Consider the following 12,422-nt stretch of genomic DNA (forward strand, 5'->3'; position numbering starts at 1 on the left):
CTTAAATGATAAACAGCTATTAACAGAACACAACTGCACAACATGTTTTAATGAGGGAGACTTTTTCAGCTGACCGTAAATGACATCCTGTCTCTTGATGATGCGTTTTTCTTGCATCTTACAGAACTGCGGCTCCACCGCTAGGCTCCATGACTCTGCCTCTAAATCCACAGCATTGATCACCAGCTCATTCTGTAGGGGGGCATCTACAGTGTCTGAGGTGGGACACACAAAATGTTTACTTTCCTTTCAGCTGACAAATTTATAAAATTTCTTTATTGGGTTTTTCTATACAGAATAACAATGGTGGATGACAATTCAGCTTTACCATTACAAGAATAAATAACATTTTAACATTTATTAAAATCAGTCATTTTAAATTGTAATAATATTTCTCAATATTACTGTTTTACTGTATTCTTGATCAAAAAAATGTGAGCAGAAGATTCTACTTTCAACAACATTTAAATTAATTAATTATTCAATAAAAAAAAAATAAAAAAAAATGAAGGGGTGGATAGGAGGTTGAGTTTGGAGTAGGTACATAAAATATTTGACCAGCTGTTTTACCTTCAATGAGGGATGAATCAGTGGATGTTGAGGGCTCCATGGTTTGGAGGAGCTCCTCTGGTTGGATGTGGTTCCGCCACGAGGGGGAGTCACCATCTGCTTCTGGGCTCTCACTAAGCCTGATGGAAAAATGTCATAAATGTTTTTACGACACTAAGGAGTCTTAAACATTCTCACTTATTTCAACAAATACAGACTTTGGGTACTTATGCACTCTTGGCTCATCCAAACATTGAATAGCAATTATACAGAGGAAATGAAATGATAAATGTAAAGTTAGTTAACTGTAATTCTTTTGTAGTGTGTTAAGACTACATACACTTCCATATTGCCTAAAATTAGAATGTTATGGTTATTTTTGGAAATAAAATGCACCTTTTAACTTAGCTTAAAAGAAACAAATGTCCCATCCAAACAAAAAACATTTCCAGATAAATCATTTCCAGAGTTGGTTTTTAGTATATTTAAAACTGAGTACATCACAGCATATGGGTCATTAACATTTACGATTCACTACACAGTAAGAGTTTCGGACCTTTCTGTGACTGCAGGCACACTTCTGGACAGAGGGCAAGGAAGAGGATTAGAGTCTCGTGATGTCATCACAGGAAGAGAGGCAGAGGTGGGTATCTGAGAGGACGAGGAGGAACTTTCACGCACTATAAAATCTAAATGTGACAGAAAAAAGACCAAGAGAAGTGTCAATGCGTGAAAAACAACTTTAGAGTTAAATAAGTATATAGTGGGAGTGATATTATAAGCTTTCGCTTTATGAAGCTGGTAAAACTCACTTTGAGGGAGGGAGGCTGTCCTGCTTTTTACTGTCATCACAGAATATTTGTCTTGAGGTTTCTGTGAAAGACAGTTAATATAATTTTATTAATTATTAATATACTTTTTTAAAACTTAACTACTTCCTTTTATGTTACACTGATTGCCAGTATTCTGTATTGTAATAATGGGGCATATCACAGATCCTCTGCACTTTGTGTCTGACCAAACACGGGCAAACGTGTCTCATGGTTTAAATATTAAACTTAGGCAATCTATCAGACTTTGATGTAGTTCGAGAGGGAAAAAAAAAAAAAAAAAAAACCACAAGCACAGTGCACCTTCAGGCATGGCGTCGATGAGTCCTTACAGCCCTTATGGACACTCACTGCACAGTCTAGGATGAAAGAGCAAAAAAACAAACAATATTACAATACATATATATATATATATATATATATATATATATATATATATATATACACACACACACACACACACACACAGGCAGATTTCCAAGAAATTTTCCAAAACACAAAAACAATGAATCATTACAAACCTCTATGTTGCCAGAAACACAATACATATTTTAAGATTAATAAAAATGGCAGTTTAATTACTTAAAATATTTGCTTCTACTTTAATGAACTCACATGTGCAGTGGAAGACCTCTTTCCCAGAAGCTGGCTTGCCGCAGATCTCACAAAGTGTGGACCCCAGGACAGATCCTGCTGTGAACTGGTGTCCATTGACCTGTTTGTCTTTGGTCTCTCTCTCTTTTCCTTTCCCCTTAAAAAACCAAGAGAAAGACATCAGATCACTTACAGTCCACATCACCATCTGCCATGACTACACAATAAACCCATCTCTACATGTTTTCTGTTTGTGGAGTCAATTTTAAGTGTGACATGCTTGTGTGACGCAAAAAAAAAAAAAAAAAGGCCATGGGAGAGTTTGCTGCTGGTAAAACAGTTACAGCCAAAAGAAAGTTTAATGATTAAAAGAGACTCCTCTGGTTGTTTTTGGGCTTAAGAATCAGTCTTTACCCCCTTCACATTTTCATCCTTCCTTAATGGCTATTAAAAGGGACATTGTGTGCAAAAAAGCAGATTTAAATATACTGTCCTAGTTTTTTTTTTAATGATCAATTTGTTTTGTGTTTATATATATATATATATATATATATATATATATATATATATATATATTATATATATATACACACACACACACACACACACACACACACATTATTCTTCAAAATATTAGGAGCACACATTTCTCTTTAATGTTTCTGAAACATGTTCACCAAGGCTGCATTTATTTGAACAAAAATACAGTGAAACAGTAATAATAACTGTTCTATTTTATTATTTTAAAATGGAATTTTGTCCTCAAGAAACATTTCTTATCAATGTAGAAGACAGTTGTGCTGCTTAATTTTTTTTGTAGAAACAGTAATGCTTGTTTTATATATATATATATATATATATATATTTCTTCAATATAAAGTTCAAAAAAAGAATTTATTCAGTGGTGTAGTCTACCTGATACGCAGGATTTCAGTACACCCACTTAAAAAAGCACGATAAATCGCAATAAGCTTTGTGCTTTGTTGCTTTTGATATGAAACTAAGTCTCATATTTCAAATTCTGCCCATTTTACTACGAAATTAAAAAAAACTTTTATTACCACCGTTTTTGCACTAATGTGACGTGACATATCGCTGTAGCGCCTCGGTTCAAGAGAAGTTACAGTTACAGCACAAAATAAACATGAATGAACATCTGAAGGTATGTTAAAAGATACAGTTCAACCGAAATCCGTATCATGTCTCATGGAATTGCTCAATCAGTGTTTCAACCGCGGAAAGACATTAATAAAACAGCTTGTAAATGTCAACGTCACATTTACCTCAAAACAAACATATTCAGTGACCATAAACTCATTAGTCAGCTAGAAAAATGAACTTTAGAGAGGAGCATTTTAGCTAAACATATGCACCATATTACATATTAATTATCATTTTTAATGTTCTTCAATAGCCTATATAATGCATGTTTGAATAAATCCGTCAAGTTGACAGACACCATTTAAATGTTAACATTTCAAAAAACGAAATTGAGTAGAAATAATTTTAAAGTTAGTAGGCCTATTATAACTTTATTATTATAAAAAAAAATCCTTAAGTGTAATTTAAGTTTGTATACAAATCAGTTCATTTTAACCTTCAATACTAATGTAGTACCAACTGATTCCCATGTATATTTTATTGAGAGATTTATTGAGAGATTTTTTTTCTTGAGAAAATTTGCCATGTACTGTACCAGATATACAGTATATCCAAAATAACTGATATCTAATCGAATTGCAAGCTTGTGATTTGAAATGCATAACTGTGATGGCAGACTGGCAGGAAATGGAGCAAAACAGAAAACAAAGTCCAAACAGGGTGATATTGTGACATACTGATAAGCCTCACCTTTCCATTATTGTTAATAATTGTTGCAACTTGCACTCTTAAATGTGCATTGAAAATTGCCAGCTGATAAAAACCTATGCTCCAGAGACTATATTAACATCTAAGGCTAAATGTAGATCTTAACTGGCTGAGTTAGATGGTGATTGACACTAAACAATAGAAAATCAGTCTAGTCTCTCCAGCTGTAAATGTCGTTGGCTGTTAAAGCCTTGTGTTGCTTATAATAAACTGACATGTTGATAACACACACACGCAGTTTTTCAGAATGCTCTCAATTACATGTAGCCTATATCAGATGCATACTATATGCATTAGTGAGTGTGGTGGTGCTTATCGGGTGTCACTCTGGGATGGGTGAGTATGAAGCTGGGAGGGAAAAAAAATCACAGTATACTCACTACAAAAAACTAGACTACACCACTGCATTTATTTGAAACAAAAATCTTTCATAACATTACAAATATCTTTCCTGTCACTCTTGATAAATGTAATGCATCCTTACATATCTGACATGTATGTTTACCTTGTTCTTGTTGCGAGTGCTATACATTCGGCTCTTTATGAAGCTGAAAGTGCGGCTGACTTTGTATTTTTCTGACTCTGTTTTGGAAGGGATGATATATTTGTCCCATTCCTCTTCCTCAATCCTGGAACACACAAGCCCACATCCATTAATCACATGGAGCATATTATAATCACAAACACATACCTGTGCAGTGAGTGTTTCACAGATTTTACTTTTCAGACTATGATGCAGCAGCTGGGTAGTTTCACTAATGCATTTGTTTCAGGCTACAGGAAAATTAATAATTAGTCATCACCCTCTGTGCCAAAAATAAAAAATACCACCTGAGCAGTGCGGACATTCTCTGCATTTCAAACATTCCTGATTAGAAATCTTTGCTTGGTGGGAGGTGAGTTGTGAGACGAGTACCACAGTTAGGTTCACAAACAAGGAGTGTTATTACATATTTTAGTGTTGACACTGTGAAGTGACAGCAGCATTTGGAGTTATCTCACAAACGTTAAAAAGCATTAGATGTGATTTCATGCCAGTGGGTAATTGTGCATTCTGGTTAGGTTATTAAAAGGATCATGCCAAGGGTGCACTTGGTGTTTTGGGGCTAGGGGACACTGTATTGACATACTCTTTGAGGAATTCGGAGAGCGTGAGGTGTTGGAGGGAGTCGGCCAGCTCTGCACTGGGCTCATCATCAGCCGACTGAGCACGCCTACGAAACCTTAACTCCCTATAGAGGTACAGTACAGCACTTTTGAGTATTTATACACATAGAAGATGCATGCATTTCCATTTTAATGTATGCACAGACACATACTGTCCCTGGAGGGCGCTATTGTGCTTTGCTGTAAAAAAAAAATAGTGAGAAAGACATACGGAATTTAAAATACCACATGGAAATAAGCTGACAAAAACGGATGATCATGATGTATGAAATCCAACACCACAGACAAGGGGCTGTAAACGCAGAAAGTGTACCTCACTCACCAGCTACATACATATTTTTGTATTCATTTACATGCAGCCAATAACTTTGAAAAGGTTGACGCCTGAAACAGGCACAACAACCTTCAAATCAACAGGAAGCACTCTGTCTCCTGGCAACCTTGGAGTCAGGGACACTGGAGATTTCTGCTCAACACTGTTTTATTCTCTGATTAATACCTAATAGAGGAATCAGGGCAGATGACAGGTTGTTAGAGATCTGAGTTACCTTTTCTCTTGAGCCTGATCTGATGTGCTGCAGACACGTTCTGTGGAAAAGAGAATATGTATGTTGTTGATATAAATATATTGTTTTTATCTTTTACATTACATCTTTAAGAACTTAAAAAGGTTTCCTCCTCTCCTCTGATTCTATAAACATCTGAAGATTGATGACATCATCCTTCCTTTCCAGTAACATCTTATCAAATAATGATGACATCCCTTGAGGGTGAAGGCAGACAGACGCACTGCCATTAGGCTTCCACAACCAGCAAGCCAAGCAAAGCCATAAAATGCTCACGCATACTGTACACACACCCAGAAGAGTGTTATTATTCTTAACTAAAACTATTGACTATCATTTTCAATAACTGAAATACAGCTGAAATAAAATAAAATGTAAATATTAGATTAAAAAGAAACCTAAACAAAAATTAGAAATATTGCCTTGGCAACTAACTAAAATAAGTTTAATTTTTTGGAGTATAAGATGAGGCACAAAAGTTACACTGATCCAGACACATTATATAGACTTTTTTCAGTTACTCATTTGCTCCCACACAAAAACACAGAGCGCGTTCAGCAGCAGAAGTGTTGTGCTATGTTGTTAGTAGCGTGTGGCGAGCAGGCGTAACTGGCAGGTGAGCAGGCGAGGCTGTACTTACTAACAGGGTTGAGCAGAGACAGAGATTTAGACAGAGACAGGGCGTGTAGGAGAGACCTGCTGCCACTGCTGCTGGAAAGGGCACCATCTACAGGACACAGCGGACATGACACTCACTACAGTCCGCCACTACTCTACACATACATACTATGCTGGTTTTAAATGAAAAGGGTTTTAAATTTAAATTATTAAATGTTATGGCTGAAATGGCCAAAAACAGGTGATTTCATCCTCTGTTCAAACAGAAATAAAAAAATCAAACAGCAGCACATTTTGGCTGTGTCTCAAAACTAAACATTCAAACATGCCCATCCCTGCTAGAAAATCCAACTTAAGCTGGCAGCTAAATGTTTTGGAAGGGGTAAGTGGTTTCTAGCTGTTCCAAGCTCATCATTGGCTGCCACAAGGTTCCAAAAAACAACTTGACCATCTAAAGTTGGAAGTAGATGGATTAATGATCCAAGATGGTTTACCAGCTTATGAACAGTTTATATCATGTTCTACAAAAAAAAAAAAAACAGGTAAAATATTAAATCGTTTTTTCCAGCAGGGATGATGTCCAAAGAAGCTGTATACATCGGCCAGCTAACTTGGTTTTGTTAGTAGTGTGTGTCTGTTCACTACAATTTTGTTAGTGACTACCAAACATGCTTCTAGCAACCTATGATCAAGCGTAAAGGCTATTACAGTACATACAGCTATTATTGTGGTGTCCATAAAACATTTTACAGATTTTATAACCAGAAAGGCATATTCAAAAAGGAAAAAAATCAGATATTTCCTCTAGGCTAAACATTAATAATCTACTAAATTGGCTTAGATTAATGGAATAGAACAAGCTTGATGATGCTACTAAATGACATTCAGGGGCATTAACTTCTGCAGAAACTGGTAATTACTGGGAGAATCTCTGACTCAATGGATGTTAATGAATGCAGATCATCTGAGCGCATTAGACACAACCTGTATTTTGTAGCTACACCCTTTTAAAGAGATAAAACAATTGATCCAAGTAGATCATAAGCTGAATACTGTATTTTTTAGCTTAGTTTCCATGGAACGCATTAAGAGAGTAGGCCTGTTTCACACTGTATATGTAAGCAGTGCACAATCAAAGCAGAAGCGTGACTAACAGCTTTTTGTTTTACAATGAAAGCGCTTCTGTATCATCCAGAGCTGTGGCTCTATGAAGACATTTCTGGGTTGCTCAGGCATGCAAGTGCAGTTCCTATCTCTTTGAATGAGGAAACATCATATTCTCTAAAGCTGTCTGCCAAGCTTTCGATTAAATTTCATATTTGAAATCACCAATGAAATCTGACAACAACCGTCTCAAATTTTGTTTCTTAACGCTCAAATCATGAAAAAAAAAAGAAAAAAAAAAAAAAAGATACTTTTCAGACTGGATCAAGCTAATGCGCGTGCGCAATCCTAAGTGCGCGTCTCTTGTGTCTCATTTCTGAGGTGCGTGTCTGACTGTTTCTATACGACCGCTGCAGTGACGCAATGACTTTACCAATTGGCGTTTGGCTCTTATTGAGAAGGCGGGACTTATTCCGCCATATTGCGCATTGCACTTTCTCGCATTTAAAACAATATGAGTGACGCATCTTGTGTTATTCTATAGTCTTTGGTATTGCTTTTAATTAAATTATAAAATGGTTATCGGGAGTGTGTGTGCAATTCTGAAAAATTACAAACTTGATCATCATGAAATATAATTTACTTTAAGGGCATTTACATCCAAACGGTAATTAATCTACACAGAACAGAACACAAACCCTAAAGTGTCGCTATAAACCACTTAAATCAGCCGGATTTTTATTTACTCCACAATGTAGTGTGAATGCTTCTGTGTGACATAAATATGCACTGCTTACACTTGCAGTATCAAACAGGTCCTATTATAAAGAAGTGTTCCGATCTTGCTATAAAAAAAAAATAAAAACAAAGAAAATAATCATATTTTAAATGAGATACAAATCCCATCATCCCTTAAAAGCTCATCATGCTTAAAACAGACTAGACAGGAAATACAAGAGATATTTTGACCTCTATGCTCAGTCATTTCCAGCAATGAGAAGAAACAGATGATGCTTTCAGGAACTTTATATCTCAGAACTTTTGTTTATGCATCCTGACTTCTCTTTTCATATTTGACTTAACTTCCTGTCATCTGTTCCTGAGAAATGCTAACATTGGAAAAAACATGCATGTCATTTGGGAACTAATGCAGGTAATGTGAGAGGTGGAAGGTGGATGTTAGAGGATCTGACCCTGGTTGAGGTCGGTGGGTGGAGGGTGGGCATCCCTACTGAATCGTGGAGGCAGCAGGCTGATTTTAGGGGAGGTGTAGGAATATGAACGCAGACGGATGCCCTGCTCAATATCCTGAGAAAAGAAATAATAAATATTTTCACTCAGTTTGCACACAGTTGATCTTCACAGTGCTTAAAAAAATGTAATGATCATCATGCGTGTAGTCTGTCCCACTGTAAGTAAGGGAAAATAGGTATGGTACCTTTGCAGGGGTGTGGTTACAGGCAGAGGAGGCGGAGTGAGAACGCGTGCAGGTAAGAACAGGGGTGGGACTAAACATATTCTGCTCATCTGTGCTGTTTTTGAGCTCAGGCTGTGGCTGGGGGAGGGGCTTCTTCATTAAAATGTCGTCATCATCATCCTCCTCGCTGTCCATTTCCAAGGCCACCAAACTCGGGCTTAGAGAGAGGATTGGACTTCTAAAAATTCTCAACAACCACTATGAGTAAGACTAGCATCACTTACACATTGTGAATAATTCATACAGTTTTGTGTGTGGCACAAGAGCTTTTCTCATATCTCACGGCAAGCCCAAAGTTTTCGAATGATGGTAACATTTTTCAAATTGATTCTGGACTTGTGCATAAAAGCTACATTCCTGCTTAATTGGGCAATTGCATCCAGAAAACAGGGCCAGGTGACTTGTCAGTTTGCCCTGGGTTTGTTTTCTGTTTCACAGGCCCTCTTTTGCACAAGTTCTCAGCAGGTTATGCTCCAGAAAGCAAGTGGTGACCCAATACAGTAAAATTTATGTTGTCGTAAACAAGAAAACAATATGTCCTTAAAATGCTTTCCAAACATTGAAATCTATCAGATCTATCAGGTTCGTGCTTTTAGCAGCCAAGAATTCCTTGCGCAAAACACATGGTCTGCACAAATCATGCTAATTCTCTCATTTAATGTAGTCTGTGTCGTTTTCTCATGTCACGCAACCTGTCCATGTTGGCATCTGTCTGATTTGGCTACTTCAAGCCACTAGGAAGTATAAAGTGAGGATGTAAACATCCATTTATAAGTTTGGGGTTGGTACAATCTTTTTTAAAAGGAATGAATACTTTAATTCAGCAAGGATGCATTGAATTGAACAAAAGTGACATTAAAAACATTTATAATGCTACACAAGACTGTTTTTACTGTATTATTGATCAAACAGATACAGTCTTGGTAAACATAGAAGTCTTCCTTCAAAAACATTTAAAAAAATCATTAAATAATTTAATTTAAAGGGTAGTGAATAAAATGTAAAGAGTCAAATTGTTAAACACCTCCTGAATTGACGGACACACCAAAAAAATCAATGTTAGCATGCTTACCTTAGGTCACATGACTCTGTAGGTGAGCTTGAGCTGTTATAGGTCAGTTCAGCAGGTCGTGTGGCACGCATGAGTCTATCCAGCATTAGTCCCGCTGGAGAGTTGGGAGAGAAAGAACGCGAGCCGGGATGCCGTCCTCTCTGCCCTTCATCATCTTTGATAGCTGGAGGCATATCTATTGTGCCTGGAGATAAGACCCCTGTGTCTGACATTCGCCACACGCCACTATCTGTCCCAGAACTGTCCTCTGTGACACCTGTAACAGCGTACTTCATATTGAGGTCATTGTCCTACATCAAAAGAGAAAACAAACATATTTTAATGTAATAGGACAATGGCAATATGGGAATTTAAAGGGGTAGTTCAAACAAAAATGATAAATCTGTCATAATTTACTCACTCTCATGACGTTACAAAAACCTGTATGACTTACTTTCTTTTTGTCCATACAGTGAAAGTCAAAAAAAAAAAAATTAAAAATTAAAAAAATAAAAATAAAACCACCACGACTTTCACTGTATGCACAAAAAAACTGACATTTTTCAAAATATCTTCTGTGTTGAACAGAAGAAATAAAATCATACAGGTAAGCAAATTATGACAGAATTTTCATTTTGGGGTGAACTATCCCTTTAATATACTCAAACTCAAAGTCATGGTTCTTTTATCACTGGGTCTAAGAATTTAAACGCAAAGCCTGATGTCACATAAATCAACTAAAGACTTTTATGGCAGTAAAAGAGTTGCGGCTTAAAGTTCAGGCTACAATGTGCAAGATCAAATAAAGACTTTCCCCAAGACTTTTACAGAGATCAATCAAAAGGTAACGGCACTAAATGAAGGGAGGAGATGGGATTTGGATGAAAAATGTAACAGCTGAGTGTCTGTAGATCTGGCATACTGAACGAGTGGATTTATAGGAGCAGCAATATGTGTGGTGTCTGACCTTAGTAGAACCTCTTAGCATGGCAGTGAGCCTGACGGCAGCAGCGCCTGCGGAATGAAGGGGAAATGGAGTGCAGGAACCAGGAGACGAACACAACTTCTCTGTCAAAAAAAAAAAAAAAAAAAAAACTGTCAAATTGATGCATGTGTCAATACAACTGGATGGAAATACAGTGTCAATGATATTTAAAAGTTAGCTAATAAAAACAAATGTAAGTAACAGCTGTCACTTCACATGCTCTTGCCTTTGTTCTGTTCTCTGGAAAATTTTGTGTGCATATGTGTGTGCATGTGCTTTGACAATATCTGAATGCCAAGATGGCAGAAGAAACCAGTAAAATAGAAAATAGCACAACAGCATGGTCTCTTTATGGCCGTTAAAATTTCTGTTTAATTTTTTAAGGAGGCATTTACTTTCCTTTTGCACAGTTAACTCTATATTTCCCTGTGCATTTACATTTCTTTAAGATCCAAAAAAAATCTATCATTACACTATCTTTCAGAAGTTTGGGGACTTGAAGATTTTTTCTTTTCTTTTAAGAAATTAATACTTTTATTCAGCAAGGATACACTGACTTGACCAAAGCGACAAAAGATTTGTATTTCACATAAATGCAGTTCTTTTGCACTTTCTATTCATCAAATAATCCTAAAAAAAAAAAACAGTAAAAACCAGCATATTAAAATGATTTCTGAAGGATCATGTGACACTACTTAAGTAATGGCTGCTGAAAATTCAGCTTTACCATCACAGGAATAAATTACATTTAAAAATATATTAAAATGGACAACTGTACATTTGTAATAGTATTTGACATGTTTTCAACGTATAAGCATAAGATGGAAACATTAAAAAATCTGACCAAAAAATTAAAAAAAGTTTTGAATGTTACTGTATATTTTTTTCCTCACACTATCTCATCTAGATTTACACATTTATTCATTTATCAGACACTTTTATCCAAAGCCACTTACAAATGAGGAATACAAAAAAGTGAGCAATTATTTAAGCAAACCTGCTATTTGCTTAAATAAATAACTGATATTTTCATTAAAATATTCTAAACTATGAATAAGAAACCTGAATAATAAATTATTTTCTGGGCACGCACACACATAATTTGCGGTCCCAATGCAGACAAAGTGGTGCAGTGTGTAAAGAAAATAGAAGAAACAGACATTCACTCTTTTTTTTCACACACATTCATAATGATCTTTACAGGTATGTGCCGAAACACAAACTTACACAAGTACCTATCCGTTTAAATGACAAAATCTTCCACCGACAAACACAAACATATAGAATTAAAGATAAAACACAAACACACCAAGATTACATTACAAGAGAAAGATGTGTATATGTTGGCATGTAATCAACTGTGTGTGTTTGGTTTAACTGGTGTGTACAGTATGTTTAAGTAAAAGTGAGATTCTAATAACTTGCAGGGGCACCCTGTCATGAAGGATGCATGTGAAGGCACTCCCAACAACAACGGAAAAACCAGATACTGACGTCAACTCCATTTCATTCCTCTACACACAGACTTTACTCATTCAGATCACTTGGTGAACCACACATCTGCAGGAAACACAAACAGTGCTCATGTGTGCTGAATCCCCATCAGTTCATA

General features: G+C 36.2%; 1 protein-coding gene across 6 annotated transcripts in view; it reads right to left on the minus strand.

Annotated features, from left to right (window-relative positions):
- arhgef28a (Rho guanine nucleotide exchange factor (GEF) 28a) overlaps positions 1-12,422 on the minus strand; it is a 71,782-nt gene that overhangs the window by 23,627 nt on the left and 35,733 nt on the right. For 2 of the 6 annotated variants that reach the window (XM_051893704.1, XM_051893709.1), the window contains 14 exons: positions 10,793-10,893; positions 9,847-10,136; positions 8,736-8,952; positions 8,491-8,605; positions 6,216-6,302; positions 5,558-5,597; positions 4,973-5,074; positions 4,348-4,471; positions 1,995-2,130; positions 1,683-1,738; positions 1,362-1,422; positions 1,106-1,238; positions 571-689; positions 75-215 (listed from right to left, as the gene is read on the minus strand). In XM_051893704.1, the coding sequence (XP_051749664.1) occupies positions 75-215; positions 571-689; positions 1,106-1,238; positions 1,362-1,422; positions 1,683-1,738; positions 1,995-2,130; positions 4,348-4,471; positions 4,973-5,074; positions 5,558-5,597; positions 6,216-6,302; positions 8,491-8,605; positions 8,736-8,952; positions 9,847-10,136; positions 10,793-10,893 (1,722 nt within the window). The remainder of the gene's footprint in view (positions 1-74; positions 216-570; positions 690-1,105; positions 1,239-1,361; positions 1,423-1,682; positions 1,739-1,994; positions 2,131-4,347; positions 4,472-4,972; positions 5,075-5,557; positions 5,598-6,215; positions 6,303-8,490; positions 8,606-8,735; positions 8,953-9,846; positions 10,137-10,792; positions 10,894-12,422) is intronic. The other 4 variants (XM_051893705.1, XM_051893706.1, XM_051893707.1 and 1 more) reach the window with 4 other exon arrangements.

The sequence above is a fragment of the Ctenopharyngodon idella genome, chromosome 5, assembly GCF_019924925.1.
Source record: "Ctenopharyngodon idella isolate HZGC_01 chromosome 5, HZGC01, whole genome shotgun sequence".
Classification (NCBI taxonomy): Eukaryota; Metazoa; Chordata; class Actinopteri; order Cypriniformes; family Xenocyprididae; genus Ctenopharyngodon; species Ctenopharyngodon idella.